Source organism: Heptranchias perlo, unplaced genomic scaffold, assembly GCF_035084215.1.
Source record: "Heptranchias perlo isolate sHepPer1 unplaced genomic scaffold, sHepPer1.hap1 HAP1_SCAFFOLD_1254, whole genome shotgun sequence".
Classification (NCBI taxonomy): domain Eukaryota; kingdom Metazoa; phylum Chordata; class Chondrichthyes; order Hexanchiformes; family Hexanchidae; genus Heptranchias; species Heptranchias perlo.
In genome coordinates, this window is record NW_027138488.1 from 4,410 (window position 1) to 32,151 (window position 27,742).

The 27,742-nt window shown below is 42.6% G+C and overlaps 1 protein-coding gene across 1 annotated transcript in view; it reads right to left on the reverse strand.

Annotated features, from left to right (window-relative positions):
* Positions 1–1,197: 1,197 nt before the first annotated feature.
* The window catches only part of LOC137308262 (alpha-1,3-mannosyl-glycoprotein 4-beta-N-acetylglucosaminyltransferase A-like), a gene marked incomplete at both ends in the record, with an annotated part of 29,592 nt that continues 3,047 nt past the window's right edge, over positions 1,198–27,742 (reverse strand). Inside the window, 3 exons of the mRNA XM_067977095.1 lie at positions 1,198–1,311; positions 2,236–2,282; positions 9,538–9,671. Coding sequence (XP_067833196.1) covers positions 1,198–1,311; positions 2,236–2,282; positions 9,538–9,671 — 295 coding nt within the window. The remainder of the gene's footprint in view (positions 1,312–2,235; positions 2,283–9,537; positions 9,672–27,742) is intronic.

The window sequence follows — 27,742 nt, forward strand, 5'->3', positions numbered from 1 at the left end:
CCTTTCTCTCCTCCTTTAAGATGCTCCTTAAAACCTACCTCTTTGACCAAGCTTTTGGTCACCTGTCCTAATATCTCCTTATGGGGCTCGGTGTGACATTTTGTGTGAAAATCACTCCTGTGAAGTGCCTTGGGACATTTTACTATGTTAAAGGCATTAGATAAGTGCAAGTTGCTGTTGTTGTTGTTTCTAATAGGAGACACTGGACAGCGATCAGAAGCAGATACCCTGCCTGATTTCTACCGTCATAAGCTGGAAATAACAGACCTCCGATTCAAAAGCTGAGACATAATAACTGGATTACAAAATTCAGCTCTTGGTCACAAGGTTGTTGTGTCTTTGACAAACAATTTGTACAAGCGAAATGGAAAGAGAATCTTGAACAGCAATTTCCTAAAAATGGGCTTGAAAAGCAGATTTACAGTTCTGCTGGAGCAGATTTGTGAAGTCTAGCTACAAAGCTAGACCCCACAATCTTGATTTCATTTGACCAAATGCCTCCAGGTTTTTTATTAATCTATACTGTGTTAAGCTGGCAGGTTTGATTTTCTTTGTACATCCATTTTTAATCTTTGTTGCAGAGTACTTGATATTGAAAGAATGCTGCAAAATATTTCAACAGGAAAAAATATATACATGTACGCTATTAAACAAACAGTTACAGAGCTGCTAGAATTTCAAGGTTGTTTTAAAAAAAAACATACAATTGCAGCCATTCAAAGCTGATATGTCCAAGAATGCTACTCTGGCAAACATATATTTGGTTTGGCTTCTTAGAATGTAGACATTCACTGTGGAAATGCAGCACTGATTAGATTAATAAAGGAGCACCATACCTAATATATACCTAAGCACATTAACTAAAGCTGCTGGTCTGCAATGTGACAGTAACAACTCTGATGCGATGAGCTCAAGTATAACTTTTTAAGACCATGTCAACTGCTTACAATTACATTAAAATAATGCACCAGAACTTTCAGATGGCACTTCCACTTTCTCATGCAAAAAAAAATCTTTATTGGCCAACACAAACACTCAACTGTTTCTAACAAAGGAGCATCATTTTGCATCAGTACCCTAGAGCCTTGATGCACTGATCAATATTTATCGGTCATTGTGGCTACTTAGGACTCGTCAATTCACTGAAGAACAGGAACGTGTTTGTACGGTATCCTCGCATTCCAAAGCAGGGCTTACCTGACTCGCTCTTTTGAATCTCCAAAGGTTTCTTTCAGGTTTGTCAAGTCAGGGTAGTAAGCAGGCGGAGGAGATATGACTTCTATTAAACCTGAATTGATTTCTGTGGAAAATCTGTCAACAAACCAAAATAATGTTAGCCTTTATTGCAAGGGGGTAGGGGTATAAGAGTAAGGAAGTCTTGCTGCAATTGTACAGGGCTCTGGTGAGACCACACCTGGAGTACTATGTACAGTTTTTGTCTCCTTACCTAAGGAAGGATATACTTGCCTTAGAGGGGGTACAATGAAGGTTCACACAATAACGATATGCTGATAGAGTTAAATGAAGTAGGGAGGGAGGAAGCTCAACTCCCTCCCTCTCTTGTGGAGCATAAACACAGACATGGACCTGTTGGGCCGAATGGCCTGTTTCTGTGCTACATTCTATGTAATTTTATGTAACGTTTGCAAATCTTAAAAATCCAACACAAAGGTCAACTTTTACATCGAATTTTACTGTAAATTAAGAAACTGCGCTTTCCAATAATTACCAAAAAAATCATTAGCTATCGCTACTTTAATAAGAATGTTGAATACGAGAAATTTGATTATGAAGTCGCTTTAACCAAGTCCACACTCTTTCGGTAGATAATGTCTCCATTTTCAATTAAAATCTACAGCACTGATTGTACCCATAACTTCCTCTCTTCCCTCCCAAAGTGGCTGGCCAGAAAAAAATGGTCAATTCAATTCTTGCATTGTGTATTAAAGTAATTTTTCAAAATAGAATATATGCTGTTTGATATGCAATGTACATCCAACTGAAAGGAGATGCCTTTGAATGTATCCATATTTAACAACAGACCTAAGACTGTGCCCTCATTCTCTATTTGCTTAAACAGTAATAAGTATTGAGAAACGTCAATACGAACTGTGAACCTTCCATTTATTCACAAGCGAAATAAGTTAGCAGCTGTCAATAGCTATTCAGGCATATTTGATTATAAACTGAACATATGCTTCCAAGATACGACATTGGGAATCTAGTCCTACTTACTCTTTTTCCAGGCTATCCAGCACACTATGAACATGATCGAGATCAATCTGTTGAAACAAAAAAAAAGCAATATCTATTGCGATGAAAACTTACGGTTGCAAGGCCTACTTGTTTTTATTCCAGTGCTGACTATACCCTCCTAATTTTCAATCGCCTCATTAGGTTCCATATGCAAGTTCGCTGCACAATAGGAAAGCAGCTTGTTCTCAGCTTTCCACAACACTTGAATCAGTCGCCATGAGGTATGCGAAAGGTTGATCGGCCTTTAAAAAGTAGTTCCCCTTAAAAGGGACCACTACCACAGAATGAGAACACTTGGCATGGTAAAGGACCAAGAGGAACCAGTATGTTGCATTACAAGAGACTGCACATCTGTGCATCATTCCATCACCTATGCTAGTTCCATTCTCACCTCACATTCTTAAATTGCAAACACATTGAGATATAAATATACTGTAAAATGGCCCCTGCAAGTCACAGAAGTTTGGTTTGCTTCTTGATTAAGCAGGACTGGAACCATTTTCAAGGGTTTTTTTTCTCTAAAGTAAAGAAGTACATTTACAAAAATATAATACTTCTGTACCAATTCTCAAGTGACATTTGGAGTATCTGGAAGCAACTACATTTCAATTACAATGGCTTCATTTGTTACAGTAAACAATCAGAAACAGAGCAGCTTAAGTTTCAGTGGGTCAGCTTTGTATTTTGCAGAAACTTTAAACACACAGTAAATATCAGCAACAAACCACAAAACACATTCTTAGAACAATTTCCCTTCTCATCATATGGAGACCTAATGTCAACAATCTTGCCTGGCATACAGATCTCCCTCTGTGGCAGGTGCAGCAGCATCCAGTGACTGGTTTAAAAATAACTCTGCATATTCTATAAAACTCATCTCAGAGTCTGCATGAAAGCTGGTTTCAAAGAGCATTAATAAACTGCTCACGACTCTGCTCATGGTTCAGGAAGTCTATCTGAACTCCTGAGCAGAATTATATCTGTCATGCCACGAACAAAGCCTTGTAGTTTGCAGCTCTCTGTTACAAGCGCTTCTTGCTTATGCTCATCACCACCTCTGCGTTTACAGTGAGCTAACTATCTCTACTGGTCTCCCTATATTCTGTCTTTCTTTTCCCAATGGTTTTATTTTGATTTGCCTTAGCTTTGCTGTTCATCTTTCCTTCCCTCTGGCATTGTCACGGATTACTATGCCTTCCAACCGCTTTTTCCTGCTCCCAACTTATTTTTTGTCACTCACCCAGTTTCTCCATCTCTCCATCAATATTCCTATTTGTCTTTATCATGTGGCGCCTTTTCTACGATTCCCCTTCTGTACAAAGCTTTGCAACCACAGCTGGGTGGTAGTGGTGTCATAGTGGAGATACAGCAGGGCTCCAGTGGGAGAGTCAGCACTGTCAATCTGGGAGAAGAGCTGAGGGGGTTGTGGAACGGAGCAGTTTGATCAGGAAAAGGAATATGGGGACAGGGAGAGAACAGCAACATGCAAGGCTGGTGTCCTGTCATCTCGCAATCAGGGCTAGTGAAGTCCTGGGTGGAGATGTCAGTGAGGGTGAGACTGACAGAAAGCACTGAAAAACTAGCACATTTCTCTATTAAGGTAGTTGCAACTGTGACAGTTAGTCCACCTTGAGACATTCAGTGGATTTAAATACTTCTAAATTCCCTACATTAAGCTGCGAGAGGACAAAATTGGGACAGTAACCAAGTATGGATTTAGCAAGAAAGCTGGGTCATGTGGAGTTGGTGCTAAGTGAGGTTTAGTTACATTTTATAACCAGAAGAGAACAAAATTCAAGGATGGCAGGGCATCCTTTGCGTTGCATTGACTTGGTATCGACAGTCCTTGTTGTGGGATTCCTACACAAGCTCACTGCAACAAGAAAATATAAATCACAGATCTAATTCCAATTGCCCTTCAAGATATGTGGCCAAAGCAGTGAAAAATAAAAAAAGTGGAAGGCAAGGGAAGCTGCAAGACAGGCTTACAAACAGAGGAAGGGAGCAGTACAGATTGTGGTCACAGGAGGGATGAGGAGCTTCAACTACTGTCTCACCAGAGCAGTTGGTGAATATCATATCGAACAAAACTAAACTGAGGTCGTGGCTATGAAACTTTCGAGCACAAAGGAGATTCCAGTATCAGGCAAAAGGGGGAAGGGATGGCGAAGGAAGAGCAGAACATTAACGGTAGCAGGCAATTCCATTCTTAGATTCGTTGACAGGATGATATGCAAACCTGGTCATGAGAACCGCCAAGTATGTTGTCACCCTGGTGCAAGGGGGTCTCAACTCATTGGTGGATGATCTGAAGGGATGCATGGTGGGAAAAAAAACCTTTTGTCACGTGGTCCACACTGGAGCCAATGACATTGACCAGATGCAGTGCTTCAACATCATTTCAGGGAGCGAGAAAGGGGAAAGAGAAGGACTGCACAGTAGCATTCTTTGAAATACTATCAGTGCTATTTGCAGCAGTAAGACAGGCTAGGATAAGACACGTGCAGGCTAAAGGGTATAATGTAGGGAGCAAGGATTTACGTTGCTAGGGAACTGGGGTGCTTTCTGGGAAAAGGGAAGCCTGCACCAACCGAACAGGTTTCACTTAAACAGAAGAGGGACTGAGTATTGTCAGTAAGGATAGATAAACTAATATAGGGGTATTTAAACCAGAATCATAAAGGATTAAGGTTAATGTACAATTGTACAACGTAGCCAGGAAGGTTCTGATAGGAGGCAAATTATTCAGCTGAGCACCACTGTATAAAAAGGCAATGCAGAATCAAAAAGAATCACAAGCAAGATAAGTAACAACCAGCACAAGAATGAATCCAAACACAAATGGGTCAAAGATAGTGTAATGGAAGGGTTGTACACAAATGCTAGGAGTTCAGAAAATTAGCAGATATTGTATTAGCAGTAGTGTGCTGAGATGGATTGAATTGTGGCTAGATGATGCGAGTTTGATGGTCTGTGTGAATGGGAAATATTCAGAATTGAGGAGTGTGACGAGTGGAGTCTCATAGGACTCAATTTTGGGACCGATAAGTGATCTTAAGAGGTTACTGGTAGCTTCATCTCAGTTTGCAAATGACACCAAAGTAACAGGCTTTAATACAGGGGAGGGAAAGGGACAAACAACAGGAGGACTCAGACTGCGGAGGGAGTAAGGCAGACAATGGGCAGATCTCATATACAGGTAGTTAAGTATAAAGTCATATACTTAGGGATAAGTAACAGGCAGAGGAATTACAAGATTAATGGGAAAATACTGGTCAGGAAAGGGATCAGGGAGTCATATCAAATAAGTCACTCATCAAGCAAATGTCTAGCTGCTGTCAAAAAAAGCTATTGGGATGTTGGGTTGAAGGAATGGAGCATCAATCAAAAGGAAGTAATTCTACCATCATAGACAGCATAGGTCAGGTCCCATCTAGAGTATTGCATTCAGTTATGGAACTCACTACAGAAAGGATGTAGCTGAGTTGTAAAAGATACAAAGAAAAGCTACTAAGATGATAAGGGGGCTAGAGAATAAAATATGAGAGGATAAGCTAAAAGAACCAGGGCTCCTCTTAGGAGAGAAGGTGGCTGATTGAAGCTTTCAAAATTAATAAGGCTCAGGTATGGAGAGGATCAGTCAGGGCTATCATAGAAATTTATGACACAGAAGGAGGCCATTCGGCCCATCGTGTCTGTGCCTGCTGAAAAAGAGTTATCTAGCCGAATCCCACTTTCCAGCTCTTGGTCTGTAGCCTTGTAGGTTGTGGCATTTCAACTGCATATCCAAGTGCTTTTTAAATGTGGTAAGGGTTTCTGCCTCTACCACCCTTTCAGGCAGTGAGTTCCAGACCCCCACCACCCTCGGTGAAAAAAATTCTCCTCAGCTCCCCTCTAATCCTTCTATCAATTACCTTAAATCTATGCCCCCTGCTAATTGACCTCTCTGCTAAGGGAAATAGGTCCTTCCTATCCACTCTATCTAGGCCCCTCATAATTTTATACACCTCAATTAAATCTCCCTCTGTTCCAAAGAAAACAACCCCAGCCTATCCAATCTTTCCTCATAGCTAAAATTCTCAAGTCCTGGCAATGTCCTTGTAAATCTGCTTTGTACCCTCTCTAGTGCAATCACATCTTTCCTGTAATGTGGTGACCAGAACTGTAAGCAGTACTCAAGCTGTGGCCTAACCAGTGTTTCATACAGTTCTAGCATAACCTCCCCGCTTTTATATTCTATGCCTCGGCTAAAAAAGAAAGTATCCTGTAATGCCTTCTTAACCACCTTATCTACCTGTCCTGCTACCTTCAGGGATCTGTGGACATGCACTCCAAGGTCCCTCTGTATTGACCAGAGACAGCAAAACAAGGGAACACGTGTACAAGCTAAGATGATTATTTTTTTAGCACCTTACCAAGGGAGGCTGTAGAGGCAAATAGCACTTCTAGGTAAAATTGAACAAGTATTTTGAAGAGACATTTTTTAATACAACTACTACGACAAAAGGAAGGCACACTAGAAACGTTTTATGTTTCTAAGATCATCAGGTCATTAATCAGCCAGAGCTTTGTTGAAGGGGGGGGGGGGGGGGGGAAGGGGGAGTGGGGGGAAAGAGTGGAGAGGGGAAGAGCATGAATAAATGAATCTGGTATGGAGCCTGAGGATTTGGGGCAGCTGTGTCGCCAAGACTGGCATCTGAAGCTGCTTCGGAAAGAAAGGGAGGGCTTGACTGGGAGGCTGGTCTTGGAGAGAATTAGCCAAAGTACATAGGTAACAGAGAGCACAAGTAGTCAAATTCCCATCCCTTTGGAGCTTGCACCAGATGATTGGAGCTGAACATTGTATTCAAGATGCACTGAAGCTGAGAGAGCAAGAAAGGCCAATGCCCAAAGTCAGGGTAGATGGCAGCACTCTGAGCGAGCAAGAGGTCAGCTGATTGAGACCAAAGGTCTGAGTACACCACCTGCAGCCCAAGCTGGTGATGTTGAGACTGGATTGTGGCCAGGAATGGGCAAGACAGAACAGCAGTTGTCATTACTGTAAAACAAAAATCTGACAAGTCCCCATTCTTCTTGTCATGGTTCTCATGGACTAGAGGGTAATGGAGGTAACTGCAGAGTTCCCGTGGACCATAGAAGGACAGGATCACTTGATGCCCATGCACCAATTAGATTGGTAAAATCAGACACCACCTCACTGCATAGTTCTCACAGGCCAATCAAATACAGTTTCTAAGATTCAATGCTATATACATATATAGATATAAATATTAATAGCCTTAGCTGCAGGCACAATTACGTGATAGTTCCTACATGTAGGTAATATAATTTTTCATAAAATTGCATGCACCCCCATGCCTCTATTTGTAAATGACCTACACCTATGTCTCCATAAACATATTACTTGCCCAAAGCAAGTTGCCAAGTTGTTAGCGTGGATAAGGTCACGGCATTTCAGATGGTCATTCATTACCAAGAGGCTGTGCTATCAATTCACACTTAGTTATTTTATGCTGTGCGTGTTTTAAAAGATTAAAAACTTCCCTGGTCGGTCATTAACAACACCAACATAATAATACCAGGAAAATAAAGCACGAAAAAAAATTGGTAACGGTTGAAAAAAAATGCCTACCAAAATAAACAAGTATTATGAGACGATTGAGGAAGTCCTAGAAGTAGTAATCAAATCTGACTATAGACAGTTTCAGTGCTGAGGACAGGGCAGAGGACAGACTGGAGGGTTTTAAACTGGGAGAAGTGGAACAGCAAGTTCCAGATTTTAGAAAGAGTGACAACTTATTTCATAGCAATGCTAGAGGAAGAACTAGCATAAACTTTTAGTACGGTGCTCCTTTTAAGACCTGATCACTTTATAAAAAAAACATGTTATGTATTCAGTCATTTTTTAAAAATTAGCTTCATTCACTTTATTGTGACTTTTATTATAACAACATGTAAATCACAGACACATTGTTTAATGTTCCATTTAGTATCAGGAAGAATAGATGTCCAGTCTCCCTACTAACTAGGAGGCATTTCTGCAAACTCAAGCACAACCTTTACAAGGATGATACCAGAACTGAGAGATTTTAATCATCAGGAAAGACTGAACAGGCTGGAGCCCTTTTCTCTGGAAAAGTGAAAGCTGAGGGAAGACCTGATAGAGGGCTTCAAAATTCTGAAAGGGTTTGATAGGGTAGAACTATAGAAAATGTTTCCACTTGTGGGGTAATCCAAAACTAGGGGTCATAAATATAAGATAGTCATTAATAAATCCAATAAGGAAATCAGGAGTAACTCCTTTACCCAGAGAGTGGTAAGAATGTGGAACTCGCTACCACGTGGAGTAGTTGAGGTGAATAGCATGGATGCATTTGAGGGGAAGCTAGATAAGTACATGAGGGAGAAAGCAATAGAAGGATATACTGACGGGATTAGATGAAGTAGGGAGGGAGGAGGCTCGTGTAGAGCATAAACACCAGCATAGACCAGTTAGGCCGAATGGCCTGTTTCTGTGCTGTAAATTCTATGTAATTCTATGTAACACAAAGGCAAATTTTGCACGGTGAGGCACCTGGAATGACGTATTACTCAATAGGAGAGCTGCTAATTGGGGATGCTGACCTCCACACCTGATTCCCAATCCATGCTCCCTTCCAATGAGGCTCCATGTTGGGAACTTCGTTTTGCAAAATTCTCCCTGAAATATTTAATTTAATTCAATTCCTTCTCAGGATGTGGGCGTCACTGCCAAGGACTGCATTTATTGCCCATCCATGGTTGTCCTGATGTGGATTGGAGTCACATATAGGCCAGACTGGGTAAGGAAGGCAGGTTTCCTTCCCTAAAGGACATTAGTGAATCAGTTGGGTTTTTATGACAATCTGACAGCTTCATGGCCACTTTTACTGGTCATTGTAAAATAAATTTCAAAATAACCCAAGTATGAAGAATAAAGAACCTCAAATCCCATTTCATTTCTGACCAACCTTGTTATGCACGCCTAGGACAATCAGCTGATTTGACCGCAGCCAGTATATCTATATTTCATTCAAGAACTCTAGAAAGTGACAGGGGCAACCAAGGAGTATTTGAAATCTGATAAAGCAGAAGTATGGATATTGCCAGAAGATGAAACAAAAATGAAGAAATGGTTTCATTCTCAGCCACTGCTATCGCATACCATCACAGTTAGAATCACCAACAAACTCAAAAAAATATACTTTTTTAAAAAGCCAAATGAAACACTTAATTAAGCAACCAAACAAGCAGTATTCTTACCTCTCCTATAAATACCACTATAACACAATCTAACTTCTCTTCAGGAGACAGCTTATCCATTAGTGAGTGAAGTGTCTCGGCAAGATAGGACTTAACTTTCCTCTTCACGGTAGGAATCCCCAACACTAAGGACACTAGAGACAAAAAAAATTCACAAGGCAATTAGACAAAAACAGACAATACTAGTTTGCACCACATCATAAAAGGAACATAACTGCAGGAAGAAACAAAAACATTTATGCTGTAACAGAGAGGACAAAACCTGCCAGATATGAGAGGTTTTATTGGAATGCACTTGAGCTTTCCTTTGCCACAAATAAGGAAATAATAAAGGGCCACCCTTAGAAGATTTCAGGTTGCAAACACAATCCTTCATTAAGTAGAAAACTACTGGCAAAACAATTGGTCTGCAAAAGTTCTGTTGCCCATCAAGAAAAAAAAGATTATCTGATAACAACATAAGAAATAGGAGCACGAGTAGGCCATACGGCCCCTCAAGCTTGCTCCTCCATTCAATAAGATCATGGCTGATCTTCGACCTCAACTCCACTTTCCCATCCAATCCCCATATCCCTTGATTCCTCCAGAATCCAAAAATCTATCTATCTTAGCCTTGAATATACTCAACGACTCAGCATCCACAGCCCTCTGGGGTAGAGAATTCCAAAGATTCACAACCCTCCAAGTGAAGAAATTCCTCCTCATTTTGGTCTTAAATGCCCTTATCCTGAGATTATGCCCCCTAGTTCTAGACTCTCCAGCCAGGCGAAAACTGCCCCTCAGCATCCACCCTGCCAAGCCCCCTCAGAATCTTATATATTTCAATGAGATCACCTTTCATTCTTCTAAACTCCAGACAGCATAGTTCCATCCTACTCAATCTATCCGCATAGGACAATCCTCTCATCCCAGGAATCAATCTTGTAAACCTTCATTGCACTGCCTCTATGGCAGGTATATCCTTCCTTAGATAAGGAGACCAAAACTGTACACGGTATTCCAGGTGTGGTCTCACCAAAGCCCTGGACAATTGTAGCAAGACTTCCTTACTCTTGTACTCCAATCCCCTTGCAATAAAGGCCAACATGCTATTAGCCTTCCTAATTGCTTGCTGTACCTGCATGTTAGCTTTCTGTGTTTCTTGTATGAGGGCACCCAAATCTCTCTGAACACCAACATTTAATAGTTTCTCACCATTGAAAAAATATAGTTTTTCTATCCTTCCTACCAAAGTGAATAGCCTCACATTATACTCCATCTGCCACCTCCTTGCTCACTCACTTAATCTGTCTATATCCCTTTGTAGGCTCTGTGTCCTCCTCACAGCTTACTTTCCCAACTAGCTTTGTATTGTCAGCAAACCTGGATACATTACACTGGTCCCTTCATCCAAGTCATTAATATAGATTGTAAATAGCTGAAGCCCAAGCACTGATCCTTGTAGCACCCCACTAGTTACAGCCTGCCAACCTCAAAATGACCTATTTATCCCTACTTTCTGTTTTCTGTCCGTTAACCAATCCTCTATCCATGCTAATATATCACCCCAACCCCATGAGCCCTTATCTTGCAAAACAACCTCTTATGTGGCACCATATCGAATGCCTTTTGAAAATTCAAATATACTACATCCATTGGTTCCCCTTTATCTACCCTGCTAGTTACATCCTCAAAAAACTAATAGATTTGTCAAACATGATTTCCCTTGCATAAAATCATGTCGACTCTGCCTAATCATCATATGATTTTCTAAATGCCCTGTTACCACTTTCTTAATAATGGATTCCAGCATTTTCCTGATGACTGATGTCAGGCTAACTGGCCTGTAGTTCCCTGTTTTCGCTCTCCCTCCTTCTTGAATAGCAGTGTTATATTTGCTACCTTCCAATCCGCTGGGACCGTTCGAGAATCTAGGGAATTTTGGAAGATCACAACCAATGCATCCACTATCTCTGCAGCCACCTCTTAGATCTCTAGGATGTAGGCCATCAGGTCCAGGGGACTTGTCAGCTTTTAGTCCCATTAGTTTCTCTAGTACTTTTTCTCTACTGATATTAATTACTTTAAGTTCCTCACTCTCATTAACCCCTTGGTTTCCCACTATTTCTGATACGCTTTTTGTGTCTTCTACTGTGAAAACAGATACAAAATATTTAACGTCTCTGCCATTTCCTTATTTCCCATTATAATTTCTCCTGTCTCAGCCTCTAAGGGACATATGTTTACTTTTGCTACTCTCTTCCTTTTTACATACTTGTAGAAGCTCTTACAATTTGTTTTTATATTTCTTGCTAGTTTACTCTAATATTCTGTTTTCTCTCTTTTGATCAATCTTTTGGTCATCCTTTGCTGGTTTCTAAAACTCTCCCAATCCTCAGGCTTACTACTCTTCTTCACAAGATTATAGGTCTCTTCTTTCAATCCTTAACTTCCTTAGTTAGCCACGGAGGGATCACTTTTCCCCATGGAGTTTTTATTTCTCAATGGATTGTATATTTGTTGAGAATTTTGAAATATTTCTTTAAATGTTTGCTATTGCTTATCTACAGTCATACATTTTAATCTAATTTCCCAATCTACCTTAACCAACTTGCACCTCAAACTTAGATAATGCCAATTACATAGGTATAAGATTCTAGTTTCAGACTTATGTTACTCTCAAATTCAATGTGAAATTCTATCATATTATGATCACTCTTCCCTATTGGATCCTTTACTATGAGATTACTAATTAACCCTGTCTCATTACACAACACAAGATCTAAAATAGCTTGTTCCCCAGTTGGTTCCACAATGTATTGTTCTAGGAAACTGTCTCAATTGCATTCTATGAACTCGTCCACCAGATTACCTTAGCCAATTTGATTTGCCCAGTCTATATGAAGATTAAAGTCCCCCAGGATTATTGCATTAGCTTTGTTACAAGCTCCTATTATTCCTTGATTAATACTCTGCCCAACGGTATAACTACTGTTAGAGGGCCTATAAACTACTCCCACCAGTGTTTTCTGTCCCTTCTTATTTCTCATCTCCACCCATACTGATTCTGCTTCTTGATTTTACTAACAAGTTAATGGAAGATTGAGAGGAATATATGGATGCAGTTGCCATCACAGACTCAGTGGGGCAGGGCTCAGGATAGTAAATGTTGAAGATTCAGTAGCAGCTAGCTAATAGCCATAAAATGTAGTTAGAAATGCAGCATTTAAAAACATTTGACCTTCCCGCCCACCCAGGTTTTACAGCTGTGTGACAAGTCATTGAACATTAGTTCCCAAAGCTTTTAGCACTGTTCTAATATGACAGCACTAAGACATAGGTCAAGCAAAGGAAGCAGAAATGGCAGCAATAGAAGAAAAAAATACTCCAGTTGTAACCTTGAAATTATCATCATCACATGCTTGTTGTTATAGAATCATAGAATGTTACAGCACAGAAACAGGCCATTCAAGTCTGTGCCAATGTTTTTCTTCTTGTGACACCTAGTCTACACCCACTTTCCTGCTCATTTCCAACTACCTAGGAGTGGAGCTGTTCGCTGGCGATTCCACACTGTGAAACTCCATTCAGAATTCCTCTGGTAATGCAGCAGCCCAGGTCAGCCTAACCCTGGATGTTATTCCAGGACCTGCTGTTGGCTGGCAAGTGGCAGGTATCGGCATTCCAAAAGAGAAAGCCCAGGCATCTCCCCTAGACCTTGACAGCACCACTATTGCCGAGTCCCCCACTGTCATCATCTTGGAGGTCACTGCTGACCAGAAGCTTAACTGAACTAGCAATACCAACGCTGTAGCTACAAGAACAAGGCAGAGGCTGGGTACACTGCGCCGAATGGCTCACCCCTCAGCCTCGCCATCATTTACAAAGCTCAAGTCAGGTTTGCGATGGAATACTTGCCACTCACCTGAATAGGGCAGCCGCAACAACATTGAAGAAGCTCGACTCCATACAAGGTAGAGCAGTTCACTTGATTGGAATCAGTTACCAGGCCCAATATTCACCCCTCCATCCCTGGTGCACTGTGGCTGTAGTACAGATCATCTATAGGATTCACTACACCAACTAACAAGGTTACTTGAACAATACTTCCCTCCCCTGCAACCTTTATGATCAAGACAGACAAGAGCATCATTGTCATGGGATCACCCTCAGTTCCAAATTCCCCTCCAAGCAACACACCACCCTCATTTGAACATATATCAGCATTCCTTCATCGTTACTGGGTCAATAATCTAGAATTGCCTACCGAATGCCATTGTAAAGAGCACCATCCACAGCAGTTCATGGAGAAGACCCCTCACCACCTTCTCAGGGAGAACTATGGATAGGCAATTAACACAGCGTTGCCAGTGTCAGCCCCATCTCAAGAGGAAACAAAAAATTCCTTTTTTAAGCAACTATCTAATTCCCTTTTAAAAAGAACTTATGGCTCTGCCACAAACTGTTGTTGAAGCAGAGAACTGCACATTTTACTCGCCCTCTTTCCAAAGGGATTTTTTTTTCTAACTTCCCCTTTAATTCTTTGTGATAATCTTAAATTTGTGGCCTCCCATTAAGAGCAATTGGCCAGAGGTTTAAAAAAATGTGAAGTCCAGTCATGACACTTCTGGGTTACATGACAATATATTAATGGAAAAAATTCAGCAATGAAGCATTGCCAACTTATCACTATTGTACCACCAAAAACACTGTCATCTTACAAATTGTACTACATTGCATAGGTCAGTTACAGTTTTTCTTTCTTTTGTTTGAACAGCCTGTACACTCAAAGACATCACGTGGCTTGCACGGCAAAAAAAGCCCAACATATTGTTTCTCAATTAGGACAAAAAATAACTTGGAGGACATGTTACTGTTTTGATTCTTTCCACCAGGCCATGCATTTCCTATCCAACCAGCTACATAATTGCCCATCATCTACTTCTGAAGTAGATGCTCAGCTTTTCTTGCCCTCATTCATGCTGTTCACATAGAAACATCTCTTCTGGTCCTGGCTGAACTCACCCCATAATGCACAGTTGAGTCGTCCCTTCTGCACATGCATGACATTTCAGCGCATGCACAGAGAGGCAAGTCAATATACATTATGAGGCAAGTTGCTATACATTATGGGGCGAGTTCCAGAAAAATAATTTTCCTGACCCTATAAACAGGGGTTGGAAGATATGTTGGTAGATTAGTATCCCTGTGTAAAAGAATCTATACTGTGAAGACAATGGGGCCTAAATTCCCTGGGTGCGCTCAGAGTGCCAAGGCACACCAGAATGGAGAGGCACGAGGATTGTCCTAAATTGGTCCTCGGACCTGATCATCATAATTGCAGCAAGCTGCAGGCACCAATCGGACAACCCAATGCAGCTCAGCAGTTGGAGCCTGACCAATTTCAGCCGGCTCAGACCTACAGGCGAGTCCGGGGGGAGGAGGCGGCGGCGATCGGGCGAAGGGCAAGCGCGGACCAGCAGCAGTTGCGGTCTTAATGTGGAGGCAGGCGATGCACTCCTGCTCCTCCTGGCTCCACGTTTAAAAAAAAACTTACCTGCTGTCGTCTTCAGCAGTCTCCAACGGTCCCTTTAAGGACTGTTGGTTAGGCCACCATACAGCCTGAAAAATTATTCGGAGCTCCGATGCCTTTTAACCAATTTTGCCAACTTGTCTGGAAATATGTTGAGTCGTCCGGGAATTCTACCACAAACCCCAAGATTTCAGCAGCGAACCCAATGAGACAATCGACGATCCGGAACAGCAGACAGAGGGATCCGCGGTACAGCAACCGAAGAGGAAAGAGTCAAACTGGACTCCTCCGGAGGGTCGCTGCCCTCAGCTGGACATGTATGCTCAAGCTGTCAGGAAATGCGTCAATGCCAGATTCATCAGCCGCACTCAGAAGACAGTCCAGAATGTCACCCGAGCACAACGCAACGCCATCAACGCTCTCAAGACCAACCGCAACATCGTCATCAAACCAGCGGACAAAGGAGGAGCCATAGTCATACAGAACAGAACAGACTATTGCAAAGAAGCATACCGACAACTGGACAACCAGGAACACTACAGACGGTTACCCGCAGATCCAACCAAAGAACACACCCACCAGCTCAACAAACTGATCAAGACCTTCGATCCAGACCTTCAAAGCATCCTACGCATTCTCATCCCACGTAATCCCCGCGTGGGAGACTTCTACTGCCTCCCAAAGATACACAAAGCCAACACACCCGGACGTCCCATCGTATCAGGCAACGGAACCCTGTGTGAGAACCTCTCTGGATACATCGAGGGCATCCTGAAACCCATCGTACAGGGAACCCCCAGCTTCTGTCGTGACACTACAGACTTCCTACAAAAACTCAGTACCCACGGACCAGTTGAACCAGGAACACTTCTCACCACGATGGACGTCTCGGCACTATACACCAGTATCCCCCACGATGACGGCATCGCTGCGACAGCATCAATACTCAACACCAACAACAGCCAATCTCCGGAAGCCATCCTACAACTCATCCGCTTCATCCTGGATCACAATGTCTTCACCTTCGATAACCAGTTCTTTACCCAAACACACGGAACAGCCATGGGGACCAAATTCGCACCCCAATACGCCAACATTTTCATGCACAAGTTCGAGCAGGACTTCTTCACTGCACAAGACCTCCAACCAACACTATACACCAGATACATCGACGACATTTTCTTTCTATGGACCCACGGCAAGGAATCACTAAAGAGACTACACGATAACATCAACAAGTTCCATCCCACCATCAAGCTCACCATGGACTACTCCTCAGAATCAGTTTCTTTCTTGGACACACGAATCTCCATCAAAGACGGGCACCTCAGCACCTCACTCTACCGCAAGCCCACGGACAACCTCACGATGCTCCACTTTTCCAGCTTCCACCCTAACCACGTCAAAGAGGCCATCCCCTATGGACAGGCCCTGCGAATACACAGGGTCTGCTCAGACGAGGAGGAACGCGATGGACACCTACAGACGCTGAAAGACGCCCTAGTAAGAACGGGATATGACGCTCGACTCATCGATCGACAGTTCCGACGGGCCACAGCAAAAAATCGCATAGACCTCCTCAGGAGACTAACACGGGACGCAACCAACAGAGTACCCTTTGTCGTCCAGTACTTCCCCGGAGCGGAGAAACTACGCCATGTTCTCCGCAGCCTTCAACATGTCATCAATGAGGACAAACACCTCGCTATGGCCATCCCCACACCTCCACTACTCGCCTTTAAACAGCCACCCAACCTCAAACAGACCATCGTTCGCAGCAAACTACCTAGCTTTCAAGAGAACAGCGTCCACGACGCCACACAACCCTGCCACGGTAACCTCTGCAAGACATGCCAGATCATCGACACAGATACCACCATCACACGAGATGACACCACCCACCAGGTGCATGGTTCATACTCCTGTGACTCAGCCAACGTTGTCTACCTCATACGTTGCAGGAAAGGATGCCCCAGAGCATGGTACATTGGCGAGACCATGCAGACGCTGCGACAACGGATGAACGGACACCGCGCAACAATCGCCAAACAGGAGGGTTCCCTCCCAGTCGGGGAACACTTCAGCAGTCATGGACATTCATCCACCGACCTTCGGGTAAGCGTACTCCAAGGCGGCCTTCGAGACACACGACAACGCAAAATCGTCGAGCAGAAATTGATAGCCAAGTTCCGCACCCATGAGGACGGCCTCAACCGGGATCTTGGGTTCATGTCACGCTACACGTTACCCCACCAGCGAACAAATGTTATCTGTTTTTAATATAATGGGTCATTTGCTGGCTCTCTCTGCCTTCCGGATGTTTCTGCCTCTCTCTGTGTTTTTTTTCTCTGTTTTTTTTCCCTGTTTGTTTTTTTGTTGAATGTGTATTCGGAGGTTCTGCAGGTAACACCTCTCTGTCTGAACACGGTGATTGCCTTGGCAACGGGCAGTTGCAGGGGCAGTCTGTAAACACCATGTATTATTGTTCAATATGTATAAATGCGTAGGCTTCAAGGAGATCTTGAAACATTTGCCTGAGGAAGGAGAAAATCTCCGAAAGCTTGTGAATTTAAAATAAAATTGCTGGACTATAACTTGGTGTTGTAAAATTGTTTACAATTGTCTGGAAATAGGCACAGGAGCGTCGTTTCAATATTGAAATGAGATCTCTGCTCATTTCAGGCAGTAGCCATGGCTGCCTAAAGAAAGGCCTTGCTGAATTTAGCAGCGGCTTGGACACAAGCGATGTTGAATTTAGGCCCCTTTGTTCTCATTAATGCATCAGCAGGGACCTGGGTAATGATGCCACACTCTAGATAATCAAGTAGACCAGAAGAAAGACTATTAAAGTGTTGGAGGGGTGCCAATTTCAGCAGTAGATTTATGCTGTTAATGTTTTCCCCTGGCAGTCTTCAGATGAGCACTCCCACTCCAAATACAGCAAGAAAATTGCTGCTTTATAGCTATGTTAATAGTAATCAGCATGCTAATGAGTACCTGAAGGTCATTATGGTTCAAAGAAGTATAACCTGGGGACAAGAAAGGACTAATTCTTTTGGGTATAATAGCATCTTGTTTATGGGGCATAGGTTATTTGTTTTGTTTGTTGTTATCTGTTGTTCTGATATTCATTTAGGTGTTTCAAAATGCCTTGATTCCTGCCATTTATTTGTACTTATTTTCCCCAATTGTGACTCTTCTCCCTTTCATCCACACATTGATTTAGTTTTTTCATCGTCCTTCACACGGTAGGTTGGAGTATCATCACTCCAATCCTCCAGGTTTATTCACCAGCAATACTCCGTGCTCAGTGTAAGATGAGCTAGACAAAGTTTTCTCTCTGTAGTTCAACTTCAGGAACTCCCAAGATCTAATCCGAATGTCAGCCCCCCACTATGGTTCAACTACAAACCAAAGTGAGCATTTTAAACTCTAACCTGCCTCACTGTATTCAGTTTTTAAATTGAACAAAAATTACAGTTAAAAAACAAACACCTAGCATTGAAAATGTATTCAAAATCAAGGGCCTATACTTGAATAGTGGGTAGTTTTTCATGTGCAAATATGACAGAGCAGAAAATTGCACTTCAGAAGTTAATGTTACTTTTAGCATTACTACTGCCTCTCAGTGCAACCAGATACGTATTTAATACAGTTGGCAAAAGATTCATTATTGAACTACTAAGAATAATCTAGTCAATTATTAAAGCTTATTTTAACTTTAAGTTAGTCTTTGGCGTGTTGTAACACTAGCAATATAAATTGTAATTAAACAAGGTTCTTTTCTGTTGCTTGGCCAACAGCAAATTTGCCAACTGTCAGCTTTTCCAACCTCGTTCCCACTTGGATTGAATTTGGAAACTTCCACATTGGGGCTGACTCGTTTTTCGTTTGTGTAGCTTGGCTGGCGTGGAAAATAAAAATTAGCATTCTTGGGAGTTTACATGCAATGATGATAAAGATTAGTTTCTAAGCCTTGCCTTGTTATATGCTTCAAATAATGAAAGTCTCTTGTATGGTCAAATATAAACAGGAATAAACACTACTGGAGTTTACAAGAGGTCAGCAGATTGTTGTAAATGAGGCAGGATTGCATAAACAGACAATGTGGCACATAATGATGGCCAAAAAACTGGAGCGCTCTTCTAAGCTAGGAAAAAGTAATTGTTTCAGCCATCATCACTGTGGGGTCAACTGTGGGATCATTTAATCAATCAGTTTAGTTTTCCTGTGCAGTGGTGGTACCGTGACTGCTGGAAGATTTTCTGCAGTGCATCACTGAACGTGAAACAGCTGGAGTTTAAACATTCCACTCATTCTGCCATGGCCATTAGGAAAATGCAAAAGAACAACTTGCATTGATATAATGCCTTTAACGTTGAAAAACGTCTTCACAGAGATGCAGTCAGACAAAAATGGGCACTGAGCCAAAGAAAGAGATTTTAGCAGGGGTGACAAAAGTAAGGATGAGAGTTTCAGCAACAGATGGGCAGGAGCAGAGGCCGGCGAGGGTACAGAGGTAGATGGACTTTGTGAAGAGGATATGGGGACGGAAGTTCAGCTCGGGGTTGAATAGGATGTCATGGATGCAAACATTTCAGTTCATCCAGAGACATTGGCCAGGGAGGGGGAATGGAATCGATGGCAAAGATCTGGAGTATGATAGTAGGAGTCAAAGACAATGGCTTCAGTCTTCCCAATGTTTAATTGGAGGAAACTGTGGCTCATCCAAGATGGGATGTCAGCCAAGCAGTCTGACCACACAAAGGAAGTGGAAGGGTTGAGAGATGGTGGAGAGATAGAGCTGGGTATTGTCAGCATACATGTTGAACCTGACCCCATGTCTTTGTCTGATGTCGCCACGGAGCAGCATGTAGATGAGGAAGAGGAGGGAACCAAAGAAGGATCCTTGGGGGACTCCAGAGGCAATGGCATGGGAGTGGGAAGAGAAGCCATTGCTGGAGCAGCTATGGCCATGATTGGATAGGTAAGAGTGGAACTAAGCGAGGGCAGTCCCACTGAGTTGGACAACAGAGGAGAGAGACAGTGGAGGAGGATTTCAAAGGTTGCAGAGAGGTCGACGAGGGAAAATGTACCATCGTCACAGTCACAGATGATGTCATTTCTGACTTTGAGTAGGGTTGCTTCAGGGATGGAAACCTGATTGGAGAGATTCAAACATGGAGCTGTGGGAAAGACAGGCATGGATTTAGGAGGCAAAAACACGTTCAAGGACTCAAGAGGAAAGGAGATTGGACATTAGACAATAGTTTGCAAGGATGGACGGGCAGAGGGTGAGCTTTTTGAGAAAGGAGGTAATGATGGCATTTTACATTTTTTAAAAAAAAGGGAGGTGGACAGTACCTGAGGAGAAGGAACCATTTCCAATGTCAGCTAGCATAGGGACCAGGAAGAAAAGTTGGGTGGTCAGCAGTTAAGTGGGAATGGGGCATGGAACAGATGAGTTTGGCATAGGGCATGGGGGAAGATAGGAGAGAAACAGGGGAAAGGCTCTGGATCAGGGCTCAGTTAGGGGGATCCTGGAGGAGAGGTTTGGCCTGATGGGCAAGGGCAAAGGAAGGAAACAGCAAAGACAGCTAAATGGGTAGTCTCAATCTTAGTGACAAAGCTGTCTATGAGATCCTTGCGCTAGTCATAGCTGAGGGTGGAAGGGGAGAGGGGTTTAAGGAAACAACGAAGTGAAGAAAAGAAGCTGGGGATTATCTTTGCTCTCCAGGATCATTCTGGAGTAGTGGGTGGTTTTGGCAGAGGAAAGTGAGGCCCAATAGTGCTTGATGTGGTCCAGCCAGATCTGGTGATGAATGGCTAAACCAGTTGTGCACCAGATATGCTCTATTGCACTCCTTAGACTTGAGGGAACGAAGATGGGGCCCATACTATGCTGGGAGAGAGTAACAGTTTTAATGGGGGCACGGGCATCAAAGATGGAGAGGGGAGTAGTTGATCAACTTGCTTGCTGCAGATGTATCATAGCAAATGGAAGGCAAAGAGCTAGGTAATTGATGCAATTGTAAGTGACTTAGGGGAATGGTATGTTTCCAGGGACAGATGCAGAAGGATACAAATCTCACTGTCCCATTTTCTTAGCAGTGGAGGTACTAGGGATATATGCTGGTCCCGGTGGCATTTGGGGGAAATGGGAGTGCATTGACTTTTAGGATGCAAGGCCTGTGTCTGAACACAGTTCCGGAAGGAGGTGTGCACCTGAGACAGTGGTCTGTTTTTTCCCTTTGTGGGTGCTGGCAGATGTGTCACGTTTCCAGCATTTTAAGATTTCCAGCATTTGCAGTCCCCTCCCTACACCCATTATCCTCCATTTTGGATTTCCCCCCCACCTCCATGCATTTACTCTATCTTAATTTAGTTATTTCATACCATTTTCTTCTTTAAATGCTTTTTTATTGCCTCACTGAAAGGACTTTTGTTTATTACCCACAGTTATCACCTTTTTCCAGTTTCTCAAAAAAGTTTGCTAGCTTTCAACTCATTAACTGCTTCTCTGTGACGAGTCAGCAGTCCTGACTTTCAACTTCTACCTGTTATTCTCTTGCCCCCACCTCTCTATTTTGATCAAACCTATAAATGGATCTTACTTATCTTACAGTTGGATTGAAATAAAAGATAAGAAGGGATCAATCACGTTTATAGGGATATATTACAGACCACCTAATTGTGGAGGAAGGAATATGTAAGCAAATATGTGAAATGAGCAAAGTACATAGAACAATAATCATGAAAGATTTTAAACTATCCCCAAATAAACTGGCAAGAAGAGGTAGGTAAAAGGGCACAGGGAATGGATTTTTCACAATGCGTTCAGGATTCCTTTCTTACCCAGTATGTAAAAAGCCCAAGAGAGGAAGCACTGCTGGATCTAGTAATGGGAAATGAAATGAACTGGAACAGATAAGAGAAGTAAGCATAGGGGGAACATCTAGGCAATAGTGACCACAACATAATAAGGTTTAAGATAAAGATTGAGAAGGACATAAGACAAAGACCAAAGTAATAAATTGGAAAAAGGCTGATTTTTAGGGGATGAGAATGGAACTAGGGAAAATAAACTGGGAAAAAACTGAAACAAAAATAGAACAGCAGTAGGAAACATTTAAAACAGTGATCAAGAGAGTCCAGAAGAAATATATCTCTTTAAAAAGCAATAACAAACTAGCCAGTAATGATACAGCATGGAAGAAGAAATAAATAAGGGCAAAATTGAAACTAAAGAAAAAGACATACACTAATTACATAGACAACAAAAGAGAGGATGACAAAAGGGAATACAAAAAGGTTAAGAAAGAAGTTCAAGAAAAATTAGGAAAGCAGAGAGAACTACAAAATTAATTTTTAAGGAATATAAAAATAAATAGTAAAGTATTCTACAGACACATAAATAACAAAAGAAAAACAAAAGACAAAGGAGGAGCCATAGTCATACAGAACAGAACAGACTATTGCAAAGAAGCATACCGACAACTGGACAACCAGGAACACTACAGACGGTTACCCGCAGATCCGACCAAAGAACACACCCACCAGCTCAACAAACTGATCAAGACCTTCGATCCAGACCTTCAAAGCATCCTACGCATTCTCATCCCACGTAATCCCCGCGTGGGAGACTTCTACTGCCTCCCAAAGATACACAAAGCCAACACACCCGGACGTCCCATCGTATCAGGCAACGGAACCCTGTGTGAGAACCTCTCTGGATACATCGAGGGCATCCTGAAACCCATCGTACAGGGAACCCCCAGCTTCTGTCGTGACACTACAGACTTCCTACAAAAACTCAGTACCCACGGACCAGTTGAACCAGGAACACTTCTCACCACGATGGACGTCTCGGCACTATACACCAGTATCCCCCACGATGACGGCATCGCTGCGACAGCATCAATACTCAACACCAACAACAGCCAATCTCCGGAAGCCATCCTACAACTCATCCGCTTCATCCTGGATCACAATGTCTTCACCTTCGATAACCAGTTCTTTACCCAAACACACGGAACAGCCATGGGGACCAAATTCGCACCCCAATACGCCAACATTTTCATGCACAAGTTCGAGCAGGACTTCTTCACTGCACAAGACCTCCAACCAACACTATACACCAGATACATCGACGACATTTTCTTTCTATGGACCCACGGCAAGGAATCACTAAAGAGACTACACGATAACATCAACAAGTTCCATCCCACCATCAAGCTCACCATGGACTACTCCTCAGAATCAGTTTCTTTCTTGGACACACGAATCTCCATCAAAGACGGGCACCTCAGCACCTCACTCTACCGCAAGCCCACGGACAACCTCACGATGCTCCACTTTTCCAGCTTCCACCCTAACCACGTCAAAGAGGCCATCCCCTATGGACAGGCCCTGCGAATACACAGGGTCTGCTCAGACGAGGAGGAACGCGATGGACACCTACAGACGCTGAAAGACGCCCTAGTAAGAACGGGATATGACGCTCGACTCATCGATCGACAGTTCCGACGGGCCACAGCAAAAAATCGCATAGACCTCCTCAGGAGACTAACACGGGACGCAACCAACAGAGTACCCTTTGTCGTCCAGTACTTCCCCGGAGCGGAGAAACTACGCCATGTTCTCCGCAGCCTTCAACATGTCATCAATGAGGACAAACACCTCGCTATGGCCATCCCCACACCTCCACTACTCGCCTTTAAACAGCCACCCAACCTCAAACAGACCATCGTTCGCAGCAAACTACCTAGCTTTCAAGAGAACAGCGTCCACGACGCCACACAACCCTGCCACGGTAACCTCTGCAAGACATGCCAGATCATCGACACAGATACCACCATCACACGAGATGACACCACCCACCAGGTGCATGGTTCATACTCCTGTGACTCAGCCAACGTTGTCTACCTCATACGTTGCAGGAAAGGATGCCCCAGAGCATGGTACATTGGCGAGACCATGCAGACGCTGCGACAACGGATGAACGGACACCGCGCAACAATCGCCAAACAGGAGGGTTCCCTCCCAGTCGGGGAACACTTCAGCAGTCATGGACATTCATCCACCGACCTTCGGGTAAGCGTACTCCAAGGCGGCCTTCGAGACACACGACAACGCAAAATTGTCGAGCAGAAATTGATAGCCAAGTTCCGCACCCATGAGGACGGCCTCAACCGGGATCTTGGGTTCATGTCACGCTACACGTTACCCCACCAGCGAACAAATGTTATCTGTTTTTAATATAATGGGTCATTTGCTGGCTCTCTCTGCCTTCCGGATGTTTCTGCCTCTCTCTGTGTTTTTTTTTCTCTGTTTTTTTTCCCTGTTTGTTTTTTTGTTGAATGTGTATTCAGAGGTTCTGCAGGTAACACCTCTCTGTCTGAACACGGTGATTGCCTTGGCAACGGGCAGTTGCAGGGGCAGTCTGTAAACACCATGTTTTATTGTTCAATATGTATAAATGCGTAGGCTTCAAGGAGATCTTGAAACATTTGCCTGAGGAAGGAGAAAATCTCCGAAAGCTTGTGAATTTAAAATAAAATTGCTGGACTATAACTTGGTGTTGTAAAATTGTTTACAAAAGAAAAATCAGGATAGGGATAGGGCCACGGCCACTAAGGGATACACACGATAAACTCAAGTAATGACAGCAAAATGGTAGAATTATTGAAAAATACTTTGCTTCAGTATGTACCAGGGAGACTAATATGGTGGGCATGACATTAGAAGAAATCAAAAAAAATAAAGACATTTAAGATAGAAAGGGGGGAGATAATTGATAAACGAATCAAACTTAGAAAGGATAAAACTCCTGGTCCGGATGGATTGCATCTGTGCATATTAAAGGAAGTTAGGGAAAAAGATAGCAGAGGCACTATTACATATATAGATAAAAATTCATTAGAAAAGGGAATAATGCCAGAGGAATGGCAGATAGCTAATGTGATTCCGATATTTGAAAAGGACGATAGAACCAGAACAGGGAACTATAGACCAATTAGTTTAACGTCGGGGGTGGGAATGATAATGGAATCCATACTCAGATGTAATAGAAAAACATCTAAAAACTTAAAATATAATAAAGAATAGTCAGCACGCATTTTAAAAGGGAAGGCCATGCTTGACCAACCTTATTGAATTCTTTGAAGTAGTAACAGAAAGGGTAGACAAGGGTAATGTTGTAGATGTAATACATTTTGATTTTCAAAAGGACTTCAATAAGATATCATATTGTATACTCATAACTACGGTCAGAGCATGTGGAGTCAGGGGACAAGTAGCAGAATGTTAGCAAGCTGGCTACAAAACAGAAAACAGAGAGTAGGGGTTAAAAGGGATTAGTAAAAGGTGGGAAGTGGTGTTCCACAAGGATCTACAACAATATGGAGACTACAACTATTCACAATACTACAACATGGAACCACTGTTGTTCAACATTTACGTAAACGATTTGGACTTGAGAATCGGAAGTACAATTTCAAAATTTGCGGATGACACCGAATTGGAGGGTATAGTTAATACTGAGGAGGAATCATAGAAAATTTATGGCACAGAAGGTGGCCATTTGGCCCATCATATCCGCGCCGGCCGAAAATAAGCAACCCAGCCTAATCCCACTTTCCTGCACTTGGTCCGTAGCCTTGTAGGTCACAGCACTTCAGGTGCACATCCAGGTACTTTTTAAAATGAGTTGAGGGTTTCTGCCTCTACCACCCTTTCAGACAGTGAGTTCCAAATCCCTAACACCCTCTGGGTGAAAAAAAAATTTCCTCAGTTCCCCTCTAATCCTTCTACCAATGTGATGAAGGTTTCTGCCTCTACCACTCTTTCAGGCAATGAGTTCCAGATCGCCACCAACCTCTGGGTGAAAAAATTTCTCCTCAGCTCCCCTCTAATCCTTCTATCAATTACCTTAAATCTATGCCCCCTAGTTATTGACTTCTCTACTAAGGGAAATAGGACCTTCCTATTCACTCTATCTAGGCCCCTCATCATTTTGTACACTCAATTAAATCACCCCTCAGCCAAAGAGAACAACTCCAGCCTATCCAATCTTTCCTCACATCTAAAATTCTCCAGTCCTGGCAACATCCTCGTAAATTTCCTCTGTACCTTCTCTAGTGCAATTACATCTTTCCTGTAATGTGACCAGAACTGTACGCAGTACTCAGGCTGTAGCCTAACCAGTGTTTTATACAGTTCCAGCAAAACCTCCCTGCTCTTATATTCTATGCCTCAGCTAATAAAGTATTCCATATTCCTTCTTAACCACCTTATTACCTGTCCTGCTACCTTCAGCAATCTGTGGACATGCACTCCAAGGTCCCTCACTTCCTCTACACCTTTCAGTATCCTCCCATTTATTGTGTACTCCCTTGCCTTGTTTGCCCTCCCCAAATGCACTACCTCACACTTCTCCAGATTGAATTCCATTTGCCACTTTTCTGCCCACCTGACTAGCCCATTGATATCTTCCTGCAGTCTACAGCTTTCCTCCTCACTATCAACTCCACAGGAATGTGAAAAAACACAGAAGGACATTAATAAACTTGCAGAATGGGCATGTAATTGGCAAATGAATTTCAACATAGATTAGTGTGAAGTATTAAATTTTGGTAGGAAGAATAAGGGGGCCACAAACTGCTTGGGTAATAACAGTCTAAATGGGATAGAGGAGCAGAGTGATCTGGGGGTACAGGTATACAAATCACTAAAAGTAGCAATGCAGGTTAATGAGACCATAAAAAAAGTAAACCAAGTTCATTTCTAGAAAGATAGAATTGAAAAGCAGAGAAGTTATGTTAAACTTGTCTAGAACCTTGGTTAGACCACTCTTGGAGTATTGTGAATAGTTGTAGTCTCCATATTATTAAAAGGATAGAGAGGCACTGGAGAAGGTGCAAAAAAGGTGTACTGGGATGATACCAGAACTGAGAGGTTATACCTATCAGGAAGATTGAGCAGGATGGGGTTCTTTTCTCTAGAAAAAAGAACCGAGGGGTGACCTGATAGAGGTCTTTAAGATTATGAAAGGGTTTAATAGGGTAGACAGAGATGTTTCCATTTGCAGGGAGACCAGAACTAGGGGCCATAAATATAAGACAATTACTAATAAATCCAATAGGGAATTCAGGAGAAACTTCTTTACCCAAAGAGTGGTTGGAATGTGGACTCTCTACCACAAGGAGTAGCTGAGGCAACTAGTATAGATGCATTTAAGGGGAAGCTAGATACACAGGAGGGAGAAAGGAATAGAAGGATATGCTGATAGGGTTAGATGAAGTAGGGAGGGAGGAGGCTCGTGTGGAGCATAAACACCAGCATAGACCAGTTGGGCCGAATGGTCTGTTTCTGTGCTGTACATTCTATGTAAAAGTCTCCCGTTCTGAGGTGTAATTGCATCTGAAATGTTAACTTGTGTTTTCTCATCAGGTGTTGATGGACCTATTCTGCATTGTTAGAATTTTGTATCTCACAGGTGTATCTTATTTGTAAATTGTGCAGCCCATGATGCAAAGATGTTATTATACACAACCATGGGGTATGATATGTATCTACATGTGAGGCACAGCAGGAAATGCACAATTAAGATTTGACTGCAACATTTCTAACATTCATAACAGGTTTTTGACAAGGAGTAGTTAACTGAATTTTATTGGCCAATTTAAAAATGCT